The sequence below is a fragment of the Oryctolagus cuniculus genome, chromosome 14 (assembly GCF_964237555.1).
Source record: "Oryctolagus cuniculus chromosome 14, mOryCun1.1, whole genome shotgun sequence".
Classification (NCBI taxonomy): Eukaryota; Metazoa; Chordata; class Mammalia; order Lagomorpha; family Leporidae; genus Oryctolagus; species Oryctolagus cuniculus.
Genome location: NC_091445.1, coordinates 31,740,320 through 31,762,703, shown reverse-complemented (window position 1 = coordinate 31,762,703; position 22,384 = coordinate 31,740,320). Strand labels below are relative to the sequence as shown.

The window sequence follows — 22,384 nt, the reverse complement described above, 5'->3', positions numbered from 1 at the left end:
AGTCACATAGCTAATACACTGCGGAGCCAGGATTCACACACAGAACATTCTAGCTCCAAGTCTGTGGTCTTAACCCTGATGGATGTTGAAGCTGCTACATGGCTCTAGAAATATGAGGCCCCTGGGTGTCGGAGCTGGTGATGTTGAGGGAAACAGTCTGGACTCGTGATGAATGAAAAGGCCGTCTCATACAACTTTCATGTTTTATAAAATGAAGGATAAATAACACTTAGAAACAGTTACTTGGCAGAAAGAAAACCCAGCAGCGATCCTTACAATTACTGAAATGAACCCATGCCCAGTAAATGGCACAGGCCAGAGTTCTTAGTTCCATATGTTGATTGCTCTGATTCTGAACTGAAGGACCAAGGGCAGGGTAGGCAGGGTAGGCTTGAGTTCAGTCATCCAGATCTTGATAGATCCTCCACAGGCCAGAATTTCCATCAACCATGTGGGGAGCAATCCGGACTGGACTGAGTTACTGGAATTAAGACTTATTCTATGCATCTGCTCTCCCACAATATGGCGCTGGGAGAGAAGTAAACAGCTTCCGCACAGCTGCCTCCAGTTCAACCAATAAACTGTAGGACTTGCTCCTGATTGGAGAGCAGCGTACTCGGCGTGTGGGCAGCCGAGTTAGGATTGGCGGAGGAGGACTATAAAGGAGGAGAGAGACGGCATGCACCAGGAACATCTAAGGGAACATCTAAGGGGAACACCTGTGCAGCCCCCAGAGAGCCGGCGGTGTGCCGCTCCCCTGCGGAAGTGGGGAATGTGGCCAGGGGGAACTGCCCTTCCACGGAGGTGGAAGGGACAGTAGCCAACCCGGGAAGAACCAGCAGCAAACCCGGGGAGGGCCGAGCAGACGAAAGAACAGCGCAGGGTCCTGTGTCGTTCCTCCACGAAGAGGGGGAGCGACAAACCAAATTTACCATTTTTGACTTGAGAACCTAAACTCAACCAATAGTCAACCAAATCTCTAGGATAATTGTGAGCCCAAGTCCACTTTTCTGAGCTTGAAATCCTACCTCTTGTAATGAGCTGTTACAAACCAGGATTAAGGAGCAGCTTTGTGGCACAGCAGGTTAAGCTGCTGCCTGCAAGACTTGCACCCTATATGGGCTCCAGGTTCAAGTCCTGGCTGCTTCACTTCCAGCTAAGCTCTCCACTAATGTGCCTGAGGAAACAGGGGAAGATGGCCCAAGTCCTTGAATCCCTGCACCCACAGTGGGAGACCCAGCCCAGCCCCAGCCATTGTGGCCATTTGGAGAGTGAAACACTGGATGGAAGATCTCTCTCTCTCTCTCTCCCTTACAGATAAATAAATCTTAAACACCAAAAAAATGGTTGAAGGAGATGCCATGGACCAGCTGCATACCCATACCATGAGACATCCAAGAAAATATGTAGATGAGATTTATAAAATTTTCTCTTATCCCCTTAATGAGGCTTTCTTTAAATAGCATTAATTAAATAGTTTTAAGGTTTGCTTCATAAGAGAGAATATCTACATGGTTGACCATATCTTCAAATAGGAAGAAATTGGAAACGTAAGTAACACTTGGTTGAAAGTTTTTACTGTTTCACACTCTTTGTTGAAAGCTCAGTACAGGCTTGACTCTTCCTCTTACCCGCTGTATATGACAGTGGACAAATTGCTCTTTTGTAGCTCAATTTTTTTCTATTGTAAAATTAAGATAAGTAGTGTCAACCTTTTACACATATGAGGATTAAATGAGATAATGAATGCATTCGGCAAACAAGGAGCACTCAGAGTGCAGGATAGCCATCTATTGGGAAGCTCCTTAGTGCACAGCGCATTCTCTGAGAACTACTCCTTGCACACAGAGATTCTCTACGCTAGCTCTATATGCAGTAACTCTGAGGCTCTTTCCCGTCTAGCTTTGTTATTGTTTGAAATGGGAAGTGGACACTTACTGTAGCTGGGTCAATCAATTCTTCCTACCAAGGATTTGAAGTTTGAATTTAAAGACTAATTGGCTATAGATGCTGGGCCTAAAAGGTTATATTAACACAAGTGTCATGTGGGGGTCCTCTGCGAATGTGGTAGAACTTTGAGCTTTAGAACGAGAGAAGAGGCTGGTGCTGTGGCGCACTGAGTTAGGCCACTGTCTACAGCACAGCATCCCATATGGGTGCTGGTTTGAGTACCAGCTGCTCCACTTTCAATCCACTTTCTTGCTAATGTGCTTGGGAAAGCACCAGAGATTGGACCAAGTCCTTGGGAACTGGCCACACACTTGGGAGACCCGGAAGAAGCTCCTGGCTCCTGGTTCCTGGCTTTGGCCTGGCCCAACCCTGGTTGTTCCAGCCATTTGGGAACTGAATCAGCAGATGGAAGATATCTCTCTCTCTCTCTCTCTCTCTCTCTCTCTCTCTCTCCTTCTCTAACTCTGCTTTTCAAATAAATAAATAAAATCATAAAAAAATAATGAGAGAGAAATGGAATAGCAGTTCAACAAGAAGAAATAATGAAAGCCCAGTGGACACATGAAAAAACAGAATGCAGTGCTGCCTTGGTCCCTGGCTGCTTCACAGTTCCTAGTTCCAAGGAGCCCCAAGGCTGGTGGACCTGCTCTCCCGGAGTTCTGTAAGGCAATCCCATTTCCTCATAATAATTCCCTTACTGTTTAAGTTAGTCTAAACAGTTTCTATAATGAAGCCCTAAGAGAAAAATGGTAACTAAGCATTTGTCATTCTTAATGTAAAACATCACTTTTTTTACCCTCTGAATCCCAAATTTACTCAATCTAATTGACTGAAGTCAGGAATACTGAAGAGCAGGAAGAACAGGCCAGTCTTCCCTTCTACCATTTCCTAAGGCAACAGCAGCCCTAACAATACCATGAGATAGCTCTGGTGTGCTCCTACTCCCTGCTTTCCCTTCCCACCACTCACCCCCAAGGACTTGTGTGGCTCACTGCACTGCCCTGAACTCCTCAACAGCACCTTACATATGCCGCATCTTTCCTGCCAGTAACTGTGAATCAAACAGCAAACCCTTTACCCCAATTGCCTCATTGTGTTTTCTAAAGTAGAAGCAAGAAAACTCTGGCATATCAGCCAAAGCCAACATGTTATTGAATCGAATATAAAAGAAGGCCTCTTTTTCATGCCTGGAAATATACATGTGACTTGAGAGTGAAATGTCTTAATTAAAATGATGGAAACTTTCTGACACTGAATAAAGTAGCAGGATATATAATTTTATATAGGTGTTTTTGTGTTATCTTTTATATGATAATCACACTATACAAAATAGGCTAAGCCAGAGAAGAACTGTATATTTTTGACACATTTAAAATTATCAAGTTGTCCTCTCCATATTGTCCCAAAATTGGTTTAGAAGCTAAAAATAAAAATAAAACATTACTATATTCAGAATTATAATCAATGTTGGAATAAAAAATCAGTTATCAGTTAATCAGCTAATAGATTATCATATCCTTATGCTAATCTTGTGTTTTTAATTAACAGATACAGCAGGAGGGGGTATCTAAACAATAATGTATAACAATGATATAAAATAAATTTTCAAGCTCTCATTAAATGGAGAAGCAATAATAAAATGCTGCTGAATTTTAACAACTGTTCTTAAAACAAAAAGGACTGGCATTGTGGCACAGTGGGTTAACCCACCACTTGTGACAACAGTGTCCCATATCAGAGTACTTGCTTGAGTCTCAGCTGGTCCATTTCCAGTGCAGCTCCCTGCTAATGTGCCTGGTATGGCAGCAGAGGATGGCCCAAGTGCCTGGGCCTCTGCCACTTACATGGGAGACCCAGATGAAGCTCGGGGCTTCTGGCTTTGGCCTAGTTCAGCCCTGGCCATTGAAGTCACTTGGAAGAGTAAACCAGTGGATGGAAGATCTCTCTTTGTCTCTCCTCTCTCTGTCACTCTGCTCCTCCAACAAACAAATGAATACATCTTTTAAAAATACAACAAAAAAACCTTAGTATTTCTAGCTACATTTACGTTTTATAGATCCCAGCAGTGTCTTCTGCTTTTACCCAGGATCACAAAGAGTTCAACATAAAATGAAAACCAAGCCATCACGCTTAGTACAATCAGGCCTTCCGCTCTGAGTCTCCTCATTGGTCGGGCAACGCCTTTATTAGGGCAGGGCAGGCAGTGGAGTCTAGTGCAGTGATTCAGTGTGTGGGCTCTGGAAGCAGAGAGCTGAGATTCACATCTTAGATGTACCACCCCCTCTACAACGATCTTGATTAAGATACTCCAGCTCTGAGACACTTCTGGTCTCATGCATTTCAGGTAAGGAATACTCAACTTGTACTAGCAGCTGGATGAGATCGGGGGGGATGCTGATGCTGGCATGAGAGGGAGCATATCAGGATGAAGTGAGCACATCTGCACATCTGATATCTAGCAGTGACACTGTCTAGGTGACCCTCAATTAATCTCCCTGGGACTCAGTTACTTCAAGTAATTTTTTTTTTTTTTTTTTGGCAGGTAGGTGGACAATGAGAGAGAGAGACAGAGAGAAAGGTCTTCCTTTGCCGTTGGTTCACCCTCCAATGGCCACTGCGGCCGGTGCGCTGCGGCCGGCGCACCGCGCCTATCTGAAGGCAGGAGCCAGGTGCTTCTCCTGGTCTCCCATGCGGGTGCAGGGCCCAAGCACTTGGGCCATCCTCCACTGCACTCCCGGGCCACAGCAGAGAGCTGGCCTGGAAGAGGGGCAACCGGGACAGAATCTGGTGTCCCGACTGGGACTAGAACCCGGTGTGCTGGCACCGCAAGGCAGAGGATTAGCCTACTGAGCTGCGGCGCCGGCTTCAAGTAATCTTAAGATGCCTTCCTTTAAGGGTTCAAAATGTCAAAGAATATTTGTTATTTTTTTAATATTTATTTTATATTGTTTATCTTTCTCTTACCATTTAAAAGATATATTAACACAATTTTTAATGCATTCAAGGCTTACAAAAAGCTCAGATGTTAGGTAATTACAATTAAAAATAGAGAGAAAAATCTGTAAGATCATTGGGAAGAATACAAATGGTCAATATCATACAAAATCTTTAGCTTCATAAAATATGAAATCAAAATTAAGATATAAGCAGCATCTTACATTTATCTTAAAAATGTACAGATGCCTAAGCATGGTCAGTAATCAGTTGAAGGGGCAATCTCCTTCTACAAAACAGAAATGAAATGTAACATTATTCCTTTCTGGGTAATAATCCCAGTTCTCCTAAATTAGCTGCTCAATGAAATTCAGAACATTAAATTGATTCCATACTTACACATTTTCACAGGATTATACATTTTTCAGAGTTTTGTGAATGTTCAAATTATTTTTCCAGTTAAAATTACAATCATACCATTTAAATATTATTAAAATACTCTAGATATATAGTGCCTTAGCAAAGCCAAATTAACTGGTGCACTCGGCTCTTGTTGGAAATAATCCTGTTTACTGGCCTCAGCCCCAGCTCCTTTGGATTTTCCATCCAGATGATACTGGACTCCCTGAAGTTCCACGATTAAGCCTGTTCTCTCATGCAAAGCCTGTGAAGTTTGCTTTTAGCTTTTCTTCAGCAGGAATAGTTCCTTTTATTCAAAGACACACCCGCTCATCATGTGTCACTCAAACAGTATCCTCTTCAAGCTTTCCCAGATTATTCCCCCACAGCCACCCTCTGATGGGTCATTTAAGACAGTCTTGATATCATTCCTCAAGAATTTTGTACACATTCTCTCTTTGCTTTATTTTATTCTGTTTTGTTCACTGAAGGAGGGGACCATGATTTTCATTCTGTATCCTTCTGGCACACACTAGCCAGATGAGAAAAATCACTGTTCTCAATGATAAGCAAAACCCTTACTGAATAGTTAAATAAATGTGGTCTGATATATTTCAATGTATAGGGTTGTTAACCTACTCCACAACAAAAACACTATTGTGGTACAGAAACAAAACAAGAATAGGCAACAGCATGAGATTTAAATTTAGAAACAGAGATATTTATTCTACCTCTTCTGGTATTGACAGTTATACAGAATATCATGAAATGAAGAAATGGCCCCTATGGTCTTAAGCTCTAGAACACAGCAATAAACAGCGTACTGCCTTTTATACTTTCCTTCAATACCAAAGGTCAATGGCAGGAAACCATCTCTTAAAAAAATCTAAATAAAAATAAATCTTACTAACTTTCTTTACCATTTAAATCTAACATTTCAATCCACTTAAAACACTTTAAGATTAATCAAGTTTAATATTCTATTAATATGAAATGACATTTAACAATATAATATACCATTGTAAGTAAGCATACCGCAAATTTTATCAGCATACTTTAAGAAGTCATATAAAAAACAAGAAGAAAAGAAAACTTCACATTGGCCTACAGATTAATTATAAATCAACCACTGTTGATGAAACAAAAATACAAAATATCCAGTAACTTTCAAGCCATAAACAGAAATAGTTTCAATAAGAAACATAATATCAAGAGAATTCTCCTGGAAGTTAAATGAAAATGACAACCAGAACATTTTCTAAATGTAGGTCATTTCTTAATGCAATTATTTCTTTCCATTTTATAGCTGCCAGACTTGTTTTCCTGAAATGAAACATTGTTATCCCTTCTCAAAGTAATCAAAACAATAAAACAAATCTAAAGAAAGAAAATGTTCTCCCCTAAAGTTAAAATATTATTTTGTGGAGAAGCAACTAGAGATACTGTCAAGTATTGGGCTCCAGTGACTTCCAAGCAATAAACAGGATAAAATTTTTTTGGATAAAGTTAAAAATATACTTAAACTTTTGCTTGGATTTTCTTGGGCATAAATTTTGCAATCCATAAATATGCACTTATTTCAGCAATATTGGGATGTCAAAAATGGGTCTTAGTGCCTTTGCTCAATATCTGAAAAGCTAAAGGAAACTTTCAATTCTGTATTACATTATGTTAATTTTTGAAATACCTATTAGAAATTTTTCAATGGAGGAAAACTTTTACTTTAGTAAGTATTTTGTAATATAAATGCAACCCCCCCCCCCACACACACATACACACACATATATTTAAGTATTTATTTATTTGTGGCGAGAGAGAGAGAGAGAGATAAAGTGCTCCCATCTGCTAGCTTGGTCTCAAAATGTCTGCAAGGGCTGGAGCTGGGCTGGGTAGAAACCAAGAGCCGGGAACTCAGGCCAGGACTCTCTAGTGGTTGGCAGCGACCTAATTATTTCAGCCATCACCTGCTGCCTTCCATGGTGTGCACTAGCAGGAGCAGAGAAGGACTTGAACTCAGGTAATCTGATACGCGATGTGGGCATCCTCCCTGGCATCCTAACTGGTAGGCTTTCAAACACTTGGCCCTGTATTTTTTCCATTTGATATTTATTGAGAAAAAAATCTCATTAATAAGCTTCAATTATAAATAAAGCAAAATTCCATTGCAATTATTACTTCCCACGAATGAGTTGCCCCAAATTGTCACATAGGAACAAGGTTCTATAGCACAATCAACAAAAACAATGATTATTTTCTCAATACAATGTGGTAGTAAAATTAATACAAAAAATTAATTTATTCAAAAGAGTACTTATGTAAATTTGACAATTAAAAGCACGCTGGCCAGAAACAACATAATATTCCATTACTTATATATTACTCATGATTAATGGAAATAAGACAGCATATAGTTTAGAATAATTCAAGAGAAGTGATTACAGAAAAATATATTGTTGCTATATTATGGTTCATAAGGAAAAATAATATCAAGTATTTCAAAAACAAGGAAATATTCATGAAGATAAAGACAAAAAGAAGAAACTCTACGTCTGGGATGATAAATTGTTAATGCTCATCAATTCCCTGGCCGATGTGGCTAATGGATCATTAGACTCTTGGTAGCTGATGTTGGAATCCTTCTCAACACATGCTACAGGTAGCCACTACCAATCAATGAATTTTGGCACAACTGCTGAAACCTATTTGTCAAATCTGCTCACAGTGACACTGTTCAAGGTGTTCACTGAGAAACCTTCCTAGCAGGCAAATGGTACTGAACTATGCACAACCTGCTAGCATATGTGGTCAAGTAAGAGTTGGCTTCCAAGACCCTGTGAATGCACGAAAACTCTTAAAAAGTAAAATGGAGAAATAATAGTACAGCAGATAATATGATTTGGAGAGAGGGACAGAATTTAAAAAGCTAACTGCATGTATAATCTAGAATGGTTTCAAGTCGATGATACTGGCACTTCGAAAAGAATCATGCATAACAAAGAAAGTGATCACTGCAGAAGTAGCAAGAAATATAAATGATGGTTTCCTCAACTGCAATGCACCAGAAATTGAAGAATATCACTGGTAACTGACAAAATCAAAGATAGTTTCAAAAATGTGTATACACTGTGGTTTTAACATTACAGATTGTCTTTTTAAAAAAGATTTATTTATTTGAAAGGTAGAGTTAACAGATTATGGTTTTAAAAAATTGAGAAAATAAATAAGAAAATAAATAACTAATAAATAACTACCATAGAGGATTTGATGTAAAATTTGGTACTGGAAGCATGCCAGCATCTCAGCAATCAAAATTACAGATTTTCTCTAAGGAAACACCAAAACTCTCTACTACCATTTTGAACAAAAAGTATTTACCTCTAATGGAATTTAAAATCATACAATTCTCATTGAAAAATCAATGATTTTAAAACACTCATATAAAGTTATTTGATATTATTCATAGAAAGTAAAACAGAAATGCAATGGTAGTGGCTTGGCTTTAGTTATCTTCATTTTAGGAAAAATATACCTTCACTGAAATCTGTTTTAAAATATATGCCACTGCTGGACTACATATGAAACATAAGCCACAATTTTAATCCAAGAATAAAACTTAATACTAAGCAATATTTTGGGGGGAAATTAAGTCAAAATATTCACTGAGATCAAGTAAATGTATAGTCAAGGAGAAGGCAACTTTGCTTTGCTGTAATTATACATTATACAACCTCACTAGAATGTTAAGTGAGACACCCCAGAGAAACGTACACTTCAACAATGAAATCACCTTGGATGATGTCTACAGCAGCACATTCTGACCATGAACCCTGCTCCACACCAAATGGCATTATGCACTCTTTTCATTGAATAAAAACAGCATCAGTGCTCCATTTGTGTACACTTAGCCATATTTAGGATCTGACAAGAATTTTTCAACAATAGTAAATTTTGACATTTAGCAGTAAAGAACATTTTTAACTACAAGCAATGAGCATCACAATTCATAAAGCATTAAGGCCAGGCCACCACATACAATTAAAGACAATTTTCCAAAATCTTCACTGGAATAAGCAGTAGGCTAGAGTCTTTTGCCCTTGATCAAATTCAGTGTCATGAATTATGGTTTTCTATCATGCTTTTCCATGACAATATCCATAGTTTCTTTCGAAAATGGGAATAGGCAACATATGAAAAAAACTTGCTTGACTTTACGGCCATAGTTTCTTGTAGTACTAAATTGTGGTGCATTCTATGTTATCTTATTCTGGTATTCATGACCATAACAAAACAAATTTTAATTAGTAGTTGTCATCGTCATTTTAGGAAAAATAGCACCTTCACTGAAATCTATTTTAAAATATATGCCACTGCTGGGCTACATATGAAACATAAGCCACAATTTTAATCCAAGAGCCACTCACCTCAAACAAGAGGAAAACAGGTGTTTCTGTAAACAATATAAATAACTAGCAAAGAATGCTTTCACACAAAATATGCAGAGTAATTAGAAAAGATTCAATTCAAGAACTGTAGTAAATAGACCAGTTTTATAGCATTCTATTAATAAAACTGGAAATTGCTTTAAAAATGTTTTCCTTACCTGTGTATACAGTTCTTACTCTCCAAATACAGCATACCAGAAGCAGCATCTAATGAAAATTTCACTAACTGTTTCAGTTTTAATTCATCCTTCTTCTTTCTCAGAAAGGAGAGGAAGTCACCTCCTGGAAGAATTTCAGACAAAACAGGGAAACAAAATGATGAGGAAGTCACATTTGTCATCTCTTAGGGATACCTGACAGAATAGAAAGCATTACACATTCAGCCATGCTTTCACCCACTTTGTTTTGAGTGAGGGTAAAAGAACACAGAAACAGAACAGATACCGAAGCGCAGATACCACAGACTCTTCTAGAAATAGTTTTACATACTTTCAGTGTAGCTTTTCCTCCCCTGCTCAACAACCTTTGCCAATGTGGGCTCTGGGGAATAAACCAGCAGATGGGAGCACTCTCTCTCTTTCTCTGCGTGTGTGTGTGTCTGAATCTCAAATGAATACAATTTGTAAAAACTGAAAAACTGAAAGTACCTTACACTGTATATCACCCAAGACATAAGAATACATATTCAAAATCAGGTTTTCCTTTGTTTCCATTTTTCACCAAGTTGCTTCATTAAAATTTCCTAAAGGATTTGATTTTCTCTGATACTAAACCGAAGACTAATTATTATGAGTTGTTCAAAAAGTAAGATATTGGATTGGTTATATGATTCCATGACTGCTTAAAAATTAAGACTATACACCAGCATCACTGATAACAGTGTCGAGGAAAAAAAAAAAAGCTATGATTCTAATGAGATTTAGTCACTGACCCAGACTGCACTCCTGTGCTTTAGAGGAATTCCAGTGGTGTTGCAGAAAAACTTCTCAAACTGTCAGTGGCCAAGAAAAATACTCACATAACTAGAGCTAAATAGAAATGTAGCATTTACTAATAGCTACATTTTAAAAAGTTTATTAAAAAGATGAGGGGCAGGCATTTGGCTTAGTAGTTAAGATGCTCAGGTTCAAGTCCCATCTCCACTCCCAAATTCAGTTTCTTGCCAGTGTGGACCCTTGGAGGCAGCAATGACGGCTCAGGTAGTTGGGTTCCCACCACCCATGTGGGAGATCTGTATTGAGTTCCTTGTTCTGGCCCACCCCAGCCACTGTGTGTATCTGGGGAGTGAACCAGTAGATGGGAGTTCTGTCGAGTTCTGTTGGTCTATTTCGTTCTCTCACTCTCTACCTCTCAAAATTTTTTAAAAACAATTTAAAGGTGATACTGATGTCAATATTTTCATATTCCAGTGTCTCTAAAATATTATAATATCAACATGTATTTGTATTAATATGTAAATTACAGTTGAGACACTATTATATTGTCTGAAATATATTTATTTTACACTTAACGGGATCTCAAGTTTTCTTTTTCCTGTTTAAATATTTATTTATTCATTTGAAAGGCAGAGAGCGAGAGAGAGAGAGAGAGAGAGGAAGCACTCACCAACCTTGATGCAAATTTTCATCTGAAATATTTTATCTGTATTTATATTTCATAAACCTTACAGTTGGAAAAATAGATTTAAATACTTAAGTTTTTCCAAACATGCTTAAAATCTCCCAACAACCGAATCAAGAACTTATTTTAAGTCTATCAACTAAAATTAAATAAAACTTAAAATTTGTTTTTTTTAGAAGTAGTAACAGATTTCAAGAGCTCAAGAGCCACAGTGACTACCATCCTGAATAGTGATGCAGCCTTAAATTTTGCCCTCCTTCTTAACGTGGCATTAGAATTTATGGCTTGATTAGTTTTTAAAAAAATTGGTTAACAGTCTTTTGCACTGTAAAAAAAAAACACTAAAGTCTTAGGATGCTTCAGAAAGATTGCAGAAAAAGCAGAAGTAAACTACAATGTACATTTTTGCATAACTTTTTGAAGTACCCTCATATATTACAAGATGTGGTCTCTAAAAATAATCATTCCTACTTCCCTCAGATGTTAAACTAGAATTCTACCAGAGGGATTATCATTTTAAATTGCCATTTCTTGAATTTTTTTTTTCCATCTTCATTAGGAATGTAGGTTCCTTAAACAGTAAAGTTATAGAGGTGATGTGTTACTGGTTTTTTCTTTAGTGAGAGTAGCAAGAAAATAAATGCCTGCTTGGCTATCCTTTAAGTGTTTGCTTTTCAAAATGTTTTCTCTTATTCACACAAATCAAGCATTATACAAATTTAGTTGGATCATTTATAAAATCAATAAGTTATATGATTTAAATATAAACCCATTATGCCAAACAACTTGCCTCAGTTCTTTTTAAGATAATACCACATGTATTACATTACTAAGATGATTACTACAACAGTTTCTATCAAGTTAAACTTAAAATCTGAATAAAACACATAATATCAATAATAGCAAAAGTAACCACTTATTTATCAACATTAACAGTTACCAAAGCTGCTTACTTAAAATGGACCTGAAATAACTTAGTTCAAGATACTATTTGAGGGGCAGGAATTTGGCACAGTGGTTAAAATACCACACTGGGGTACCCACATACTATATGGGGGTGCCTAGGCTTGAGTCCTGGATCCAGGTCCAATCCAGCTTTCTGCTGATGCATACCCTGGAGACGTGAGTACTTGGGTTTCTGCCTCCCAGCTGGGAGTCCTGGATTTGAGTTCAAGGCTCCTTAGCTGTTACAGACATTTGGAGAGTGAACTAGAAGATGGAAGATTTCTGTCTCTTTCTCTTTCTATCTGCCTCTCAAATATGAAAAGCAATAAATAAAAAAATGAAAGATATTACTTGGACCAATATTCACACATTAATCCTTTTGCTAGGGATACGTTAGCCTGTTTTAGAAAAAGCGCACTCTTGAAACCACATAACATTGTGTTTAAGCTATGGAATAACTCAAATGTAATTTGATTTAAAAGCAGCAGTGTTCTTCTATAGACTCATGATATTATTTCTTTCCAAAGTTAGCTCATATTCAGCACTTTTTCAACTGTCTCCTGCTGTTTTCAGATTTATTTCTTCATATAATCCTCTTTGCATTCCCTGTCCACCACCTCAGACTTGAAGAGAATTGTTCTTTTCTTGTTAAGTAATTGTTAACAAATTATTTAATTGTTATTTAAAAAATTATTAAATACTGGTAAAATTAAAAATATATTATTAAACAGACAACCCATAAATACCATCGAAAATGCAGTGAAAAGTGATGTCAAGTCAATAAAGCACCAGTTAGAGCTACAAACAACCTTTTCTAAATACTGTGACACAGCCAAAGATAAAGGAGACTGCTGATTACCCAAGGCCACATGGTTAATCAGATATAGAACAATCTGAACAATATTTCTACCTCTGAAAAATTTCTTGCTGAAAATCATTCATTATAGAAAAAAATTTAATTTATTCCCAATTAGTAGTTATTCAAGCCATAGGCATAGTGATCTTAAGTAAAGGAGCAGTGGTGTACCATTGCATAGGCCTAGTTAGCTTCTTGCAGAAAACTAGAGGGAAGGAAGATATTCAGTAAATATATAGAATTATATATTATAATTCAGCACTGAGCCTTATCCAATTGCATGCATTATTTTAAAGCAAGAAGTAAATGCCCCAGGGGTAGAGAATGGGACTATTTAGAATACCCTAAAAATAATGAAGATTGGGCCAGAACTGTTCCCCAACAGGCACAATACTTGATCTTCACATGAAGTGAACTGGAGAGTGGCCGGAAGACGCCGTCTTCAGTACTTATTCAGTGCAGGGTTACTTCAGAAGGCAGGACCCACCCCCCCCCCCTTAAAAAAAATTTTTTTTTTCCTGATCAAGGCTCATTTATTGAACAAATCCAGTAGTATCTAAACATGACCAGTTGTTTACAAAAAGGAGCACAAAAGATTTACATATCAAAAAGGCTTTTAAGGTTACAATAAAACACTTAGGTGATAAATGCAGGTTTCAGGTGTGACTGATTATCTGTATCATCTCTTGTGAGAGGTTTAGGTTCTTCCTGCCTCATTTAAAAATTTACACATGAACTTCCAAGTTTTGCACCAAAAATAAAGTTGTTAATTTCATGTTCTGTAAAATTTCTGAAGTGCTCTACTTTATGTATGTGTGTGTGCATGTATGGCTGCATACATGTACTTATCTGTGTGCGTGTGTATATATACACATACACATACATATACACACACACACACACACACACACATGCATACAGTGTATGCATACAGTATACACTACCCTAGCTGACCACTGCAGAAGGATTTTGGTTCTCAAAGTGTGCATAACAAATAACTCCCCTTTTGTAAGTCTGTCTTAACAAAGCTTATTTCTATGTGAGTATTACACACATTAGGCCGAAACAGGATAGATTACATTTTAGAATTCTACAAACAATGATAAATTTCTAGGATAATATTTAATAGGCTTTTAAAAAGTTTTTTAAAAATTTATTTATTTATTTGAAAGGTAGAGTTATAGATGAGGGAGAAACAGAGAGAGGGGGAAAATAGAAAAAAAAAATCTCTGATCTGCTGCCCAGATGGCCACAAAACTAGGGCAGGGCCAGGCTGAAACTATGAGTCAGGAAGATTCTTCCTGGGTCTCCCATGTGGGTGGCAGGGGCCCAAGCACTTGAGCCATCGTCTGCTGCCTCCCAGGCACATTAGCAGGGATCTGGAAAGGAAGTGGAGCAGCCAGGACATGAACTGGCATATGAGATGCTGGAGTCACAGGCATCAGGTTAACCTGCTACGTGACAACACCAGCACCATTAATATGCTTTAAATAGACAACTGTTGGTTTTCTATGGAGATAACATGATATGGTAGGAAGAGCATAAATACTGAAACCGGATCAACCTATATCTGATTAACCATGTGGCCTTGGGTGATTTTTCTTATCTTTCTTTAATTCTATAAAATGGAGATTAATGCCATTTGTCTACAGATAGTTTTGAGGTCTAAAATGTATCTGTTGAACTAAGCAAGTGCCTAGTATATAGTACACATAATAAATAAAACTTCCTGTTACTGAAGTTATTTTGCAGAAAAACTGAAAGACTTGGAGTAGGGACTGGTTGTTTTCTGCATATCCTCACCCCAGTTTCCTTTAGGGGACTGCTGCTCTCTCATGTGGAAGGTATTAACCTCAGCCTCAACAACATGGGTGGTCCTAAATTGGCTTAACCCAGTCAGTGAAGTTCACTTCCTACTTTTTGACTGATGCAGGGATAGGCACATAGCTTAATTTAAGCCACAGAGAGACAAGAGTAATGCTGGGTGTTTTTTTTGTTTTGTTTTGTTTTTGTTTTTGTTTTTGTTTTTTTGAGAAACACAATCGGAAAGAATTGCAACTAGAAATAAATAAGGCAGCACATAGTAACACAGGATTGACAGCATCCTATATTTTCATGGAAAGAAGAGACTAGCCTTGGGTGACATGTTTGAGCCACTGGATCACATACTGCCTGAAGCATGACCTCCCTCTAGATTTTTCAATTAAGTGAACTAACAAAATCTCTAGAACTTCTATAACCTTCTATAAAACCTATTCTTGCAACTCAAAGACATCTAATGAAAACAATATCTATATCAGAAGGTTATTTTGAGGAATTAAAAAGATAATAAATATTAAGTGTCTGGAACATGTAAGGAACTCAATAAATAGAAGTGCTTATTACTGTCTGCAGACAAATTTTAATAAGACGATAGAAGGCTATTATTTTCAACAGCTCCTTACCAAAGATTTCCATTACTCCTGTGCTATGGAAATTGGATCTTACCTGTTCTTTCAGCATTAATGGGGCTCTGAGGAACTTATCCCACCAAACAGAAACTCAGGGAAATTATGTAAACAAGAGTATTAATGTATTGACTTGTAATTAGAGAAAATGAACATCAGGGCAATATCACTAATGACTTCTTGTTATTGAATTATAGAGAGACTTCATTTTCATGTAACTTCATATTAAATTAAGAGATACTGGTCCCCTGTGATATAGAAAATGTATAATTCATTACCCTTGTTTTTAGGATATCAAGTTGTTTTTTGTGAGGTTTGGTTTAGCTGTGATAAATTACACATTTAAACAGGACAGTATTCGAAGCAAATACTAAATTATAGAGAGCTTTTTGGAGGCTCCCTTTATGTCATTTTTCAGAATTATTATGTTTAAGCAAAGTTTTGTTCTTTAACCAGCAGTGATAATGATTATGGCTGTTAGCCAGCTCATCAAAATGAAGTGGGGGTGATCTACATGATAAGCACAATGAATGCAGACTCCAGTTACACTCTGAAACACAGAACAGACTTTACACCATCAGACACTATAAGTCCAACAAGTTCCTGGAGAGCAAGGGACCAATGCAAACAGTGAGGCAGGGAGAGGGCAGCTGCCACGTGGAGATGTATTTATGAGACGGACTGTACAGGAAGGGAGAGGAGCTCTGGCTGTTAAGGTGAAGACAGCGTACACGCAGAACTATGCACAGAAATAGGCTGAATCTATTTATCTGAAGAGAAGTCTCAGTAACAATCCAGAAATGGGTCAGTTTGTGGGGAAAGATGAGGAAAAATTGAGAATGGCCAGAAGAATAGATGAATACTAACTTTCTTGAGCCAACTTTCTTCTTTTTTAAGGAAGCACTTGCTCAACAGCCTGCTGCCTAAGGAACAGAACTCAGCTAGACTAAATGCAGAACTGAGTGTGTAGGTTTCCCAATCTGGGCTCGTAGTCCATGGCTTGGTTCTTTATAGACAAGGTTCCTAATGACCACGGACTGCTTATACTGCAGAGGAGTAGGAACCTTTTGTAATTTTCTATTGCGTGTGCTCTGTGAGAACATAACCCAGTGGCAGTTGCAATAACAGTTCTATGAAATGAAGTACATTTCACGGTACTTTTAACATGTTGGTTCAAGGTGCCACAGCTTTAATCTTGCCAGATTGTGAACTGCTCTGAGAGATGCCACAGTCAACCTGAACATTTGCAGGAGGGACTACAGAGGAAATCTGCTGCAGCCTTCGACATCATAGACGAGGGAACTGACTTGACTTGACTTACAAGGCAGTCATTTTGGTGGTATTGTTGAGATTCTAGGGTGAGTGTCTGGGGAAAATCCAGCCCTTTGAATGTTTTGTCAATAAAGTTTTATTGGAAATAAATTCATATACATTCCTTTACATATTGAGGCTTACATGTGACAATGGCACAATTGTGAGACAGACTGCACAACCTGAAAGGCCTAAATAGTTTCCTATCTGGCTCTTTACAGAAAAAAAGTTGCAAGCTTGCTGACCACTTGGCTAATCCTCCGCCTGCGGTGCTAGCACCCGGGGTTCTTGTCCCAGTTGGTGCGCTGGGTTCTGTCCCCAGTTGCTCCTCTTCCAGTCCAGCTCTCTGCTGTGGCCCAGGAAGGCAGTGGGGGATGGCCCAAGTCCTTGGGCCCCTGCACCTGCATGGGAGACCAGGAGGAAGCACCTGGCTCCTGGCTTCGGATCGGCACAGCATGCCAGCTGTAGCGGTCATCTGGGGGTGAACCAAAGGAAGGAAGGCCTTTCTCTCTGTCTCTCTCTCTCACTGTCTAACTCTGCCTGTCAAAAAATAAATAAAATATTACTCAGTATCCTATATACTGAGTAAATAAATAGTTCCTTTGTTGAAATGACTCCTGTCAGTGCATCATCTGTTAACCAATATTCCTCTTTTCATTGTACGTTGTTTGCCTCAGTTCTTATAGTATTATTTTTTATTCTTAAAATGGAAGCTGGATAAGAGTGGGAATAAGAGAGGGAAGAGATGTACAATTTGGGACATGCTCAAGCTGACTTGCCCCAAATGGTACAGTTAGAAACATACCAGGGGACTCCAATTTAATCCCATCAAGGTGGCATGTACCAATGCCATCTCACCAGTCCAAGTGATCAATTTCAGTTCACAATTGATCATAATGAAAGGACTAAGAGTCAAAGGGAGCACATAAACAAGTCTAGTACCTGCTAATACTAACCGATAGAGTAAATAAAGGGGAGAGTGATCCAACATGGGAAGCGAGATACTCAGCAGACTCATAGAATGGCGGATGTCCTAAACAGCACTCTGGCCTCAGAATCAGCCCTAAAGGCATTCGGATCTGGCTGAAAAGCCCATGAGAGTATTTCAGGCATGGAAAGCCAAGACACTCTGGCAAAAAACAAACAAACAAACAAACAAAAAAAAAAACAAAAAACCACCACCACCTAAATTAAAGATCTCTGTGAGTGAGATCCCAGTGGAAAGAACAGGTCTTCAAAGAAGGAGGTGCCTTTCTCTGAAGGGAGGAGAGAACCTCCACTTTGACTATGACCTTATCTAAACAAGATAAGAGTCGGAGAACTCAAGGGGCTTCCATAGCCTTGGAAACTCATGACTGGTGCATAGGGAGATTACTGATGCCATAAACAGGAGTGTCAATTTGTAAAGTCAACAACAGGAGTCACTGTGCACTTACTCCTCATGTAGGATCTCTGTCCTTAATGTGCTGTACATTGAGACTTAATGCTATAACGAGTACTCAAACAGTATATTTCACTTTGTGTTTCTATGGGGGTGCAAACTGTTGAAATCTTTACTTAATGTATACTAAACTGATCCTCTGTAAAAAAAAAAAAAGAAGAAATTATCAATTCCCAACTTGATTCTCACTGGGATTAAACATGACAATAGGTCTGATCTGATTTCATCATCATTTAAAAAATCATCTATTATTTTTCACTTTATGTTTCTGTGTGGGAGCAAACTGCTGAAATCTTTACTTAATGTATGCTAAACTGATCTTCTGTATATAAAGAGAACCGAAAATGAATCTTGATGTGAATGGAAGGGGAGAGGGAGTGGGAAAGAGGAGGGTTGCGGGTGGGAGGGACATTATGGGGGGGAAGCCATTGTAATCCATAAGCCGTACTTTGGAAATTTATATTCATTAAATAAAAGTTAAAAAAAATTTTTTAAAAATGGAAGCTGGAAAGGAAGATTTACACCATTTAACTTCTTATTTTTTGCAGCTAATACACTCATTTACAGAGAAATACACACACACAAACACACATTGTCATCATAAATCCCCTGCCCTCCCCTAAACCTTAACAGTCTACTTACTGTTTTGCCACTAAAACCAAGAAGCTTGTCTGTCCCTCTCCCTACTTTGATACCAAACTATTCACTTTTGTAGTTTGTGGCTTTTTATCTTCCTCAAAGCTGTCTTTGATGTAAAGTGTAAGAACAAGAATGGAAAGGAAAATCAAGTGTGTACGAGGTTGGCTCTAAGCCATTGCAGATACTCTCCAACTATTTAGATGCTATCAATCAAAATCAATGGAATACTCATTTTCATGTGTATCTGCTACAGGAAAATGCAGAGGAAAAAAAGGCAGCATCAATTCAAGCTTCTTTCAGATGTTTTTAAGAGATGAGGAATAAAAAGGATATCCAAAACACATTTAAATTTATTAAAGGCTAAATTATTATACAAGTGAACAATATTTTTAGAAATTTATCATAAATGAAATATTTTAGGGAAACTAAGGACTCCAAATGAAGGATGCCAATGAGCATTCATAAGAAATGCTACTTAATGTTGTTTTCATGCCTTCATGTTTATGCATTTTCTTGGTCAAAGTCAGAATTTACATGATGCAGAGGTTCTGATCAGAAATGCATGCACTAATTATAAAACTGATCCCATCAGTTTATATCCAGCAGATGGAAGCCCTTTCTCTCTGTCTCTCCCTCTTACAGTCTGTAAAGCTACCTCTCAAATAAATAAATATTTTTCAAAAAAGCCTAATGTATCATCTAAATCACATTATGAGTGAGAATCAAGGTATGATTCATTCTGAATCTAATTTCTCTCCAGCTGGGAGCCTGTGAGCTCAAACAAGTAATATACTCCCAACATATATCAGTGGGACAGGCATAGAATACCATTCCCATTCCAAAATATGAAACAGGGTAAAAAAGAAAAGGTTTTGGGGGGGGGGGGAGTAACAGGTCCCAAGTAAGTCTACAACTCAAGAGGAAAAACAATATTAAAGTTTAAGGATTAAGAATAATCTTCGATTCTGTGTTCTGACTTTGGGATACAACAGGGTGCCCAGCTCCTTTGGCTTGGTCAGCATAGCTCATGCTGCAGCACTCTGGGGTGGGGTGGGAGTCAGGTGCCTAAGGTGCTTCTCAGCAAGCATTACAAATAAGTAGCCCTATAGGGTAGCTCTGGCGTTTGGAGATGGCCCTGACACTAGGGTTCTGTTGGTACCTGTGCTGCTAACATCACAGTTCTATGCTTAGGCCCTGAGGCTCTCCAGGACATTCTGTGCTTTCCAGGTTAAGGCATCCCTGCCTCTAGAGAACCTGGCTCTGCATGCCTGCAGAGTGAGTACCACGTGAACACCGCCAGGGTTTCCAGTCTGTACCTTCTGGAGGAAACATCCCTATAGACCACCTGCACCTAGACTCACTAGAGCTTCCTAAGGACAGATACTTTCAAGAAAGAGATAAGAATCATGCATGCAGGGGCTGGTGCTGTGGCGCAGAGGGTTAAAGACCCAGCCTGCAGTACCAGCATCCCATATGGGCACTGGTTTGATTCCCGGTTGCTCCTCTTCTGATCCAGCTCTCTGCTATGGCCCGGGAAAGTGGTGGAGGATGGCCCAAGTGCTTGGGCCTCTGCACCTGTGTGGGAGACCCAGAAGGTCTCCTGGCTTTGGATCAGCTCAGCTCTGACCATTGCAGTCATTTGGGGAGTGAACCAGTGGATAGGAAGACCTTTTTCTCGTTCTGGCTCTGCCTCTCTCTGAAACTCTGTCTTTCAAATGAATAAAATAAATCTTAAAAAAAAAAGAATCTTGCATGCAGTAAAGTTCTAGCTATTTAAAGGGAATGAAAACCACATTCTATACACAAATAAGGTGAACTTAACAGATTTTTACTACATGAACTTACAGACTTCTTTTCCCACTTCAGCTTTGTCTGTATTTAGTTGTAGGAACTTGGATAAGCTGTTCAATTTCTCTGAATTTCACTCATTAAACAGAAGCTCAGGCCAATAGAAAGTAGGAATGGGGGGTATTTATTCACCACTATATTAGTCTCCATTCATGGTCTTAGTGTGTTCAACTTTGAATACTTGGCATGAAATCATATTTTATTCACTGTAGAAGTCTTCCACTCTCACCAGCCAGCACTATCTCTAAATGAGGTCTGCAGTGCTGCCATCTCGATGTGTATACGACCTGTTGACAAAACCATCTGCCATTCTCCTCCACTTCTATTCTCAAGCTCATCCTAACAATCAATGCCTTCATTTCTCTGATCTCTGATTCAAGCAATCTCGGAATCTTTTGCTAATTAACAGACTTTAGTTTACATATCCAACTTACAATCCTCTCCTTTCTCCTATCATTTAGCACTTACTATTGCCACCTCATAGCCCAGTCTCCTATCCATTTATTTTTGGATTGGTAAGAATTTCTTTATAGATCTCAGATTCTAGCAGGTAAATGGAATAAACTAGCCTTACAGATTGCCAGCAGATTCACTGCCATTATTCAAACTTAAAATCTTTAAGTATCACCTCCTTTCCGACTGAACAAAAGTTCACTCATCAATATCAGAACTCAAAATGAGCTATGTATACTTTGGCCCTTCACAACCCCAACAACTTCATTTTTACAAACATAAATATTTTATTTGTTCTTTATACATTTTAAAAATTAATTTGCTATGTCTGTGACCTTTTCACTCACATGGAATATTCCACTTCAGGTCTTCCATTATAAACTCCCAGAAAGCACAGACCAGTAAGTCAGTTTGCACAATACCATACTCAAACAAGCAATTAAAATTGTTTTTGTTAAAATGATAGCTCAAATGCCACAGAGATAAGCAAAAGAAGTTAGATTACACAGGCATTCCTTTCAAGTAGTTGCAGTTATTCTTCTTGTGTGTTGAATACTTTTCATGGTATGACATGAATACAAGTTTAATGAACAAGCAGACAGAAAACACGTATAACGGGGATTTTTCCTTTTTCACACTGGATATGTTTCACTCATTTAACTTTAGGGAGAAAAAGAATTGTGTTTCTCAAAAAAGGTAGCAGTTTTATTAAAATACCAAATTGTAACCTTAAATGTAGTAGAGAACAGTGAAGTCACAATCCAAAGAAGGTGAAGAGGGTGGCAAAAGGAAATGACCTCACCTAAGTGATTCCTAAATCACCAGAAATGGTTCCAAGAGGCATTAGCATTAAGTCTGGAAATGGGGTCATGATCACATGCAGGGAGCTGTGGGGTTGCCAGTGGCTTGACTATCATGTCGGACATCCACGCTACAGGGTCGCTTATGCAAGGAAGGGACTACTCTAAAAACTCTGCAGAATCTGATCTCACTGGCCATCTTCTGCCCTGAATAACTTCCTCTGAGGTGACTGCAACCATTTTGGGGTATCATTTTCTGATATGCCTACAGTTTTTTGCTTAGAGTTCTGGCATCTGCA

At 38.4% G+C, this 22,384-nt stretch overlaps 1 protein-coding gene across 26 annotated transcripts in view; it reads right to left on the bottom strand.

The window, feature by feature from the left end:
- Positions 1-22,384, bottom strand: part of FER (FER tyrosine kinase) — a 475,696-nt gene that overhangs the window by 87,487 nt on the left and 365,825 nt on the right. For all 26 annotated transcript variants that reach the window (XR_011381954.1, XR_011381952.1, XR_011381953.1 and 23 more), the window contains one exon: positions 9,884-10,007. Coding sequence is in view for 23 of the 26 variants with exons in the window: in XM_051853925.2 (XP_051709885.1) it covers positions 9,884-10,007 (124 nt within the window). In the remaining 3 variants the exon portion in view is untranslated. The remainder of the gene's footprint in view (positions 1-9,883; positions 10,008-22,384) is intronic.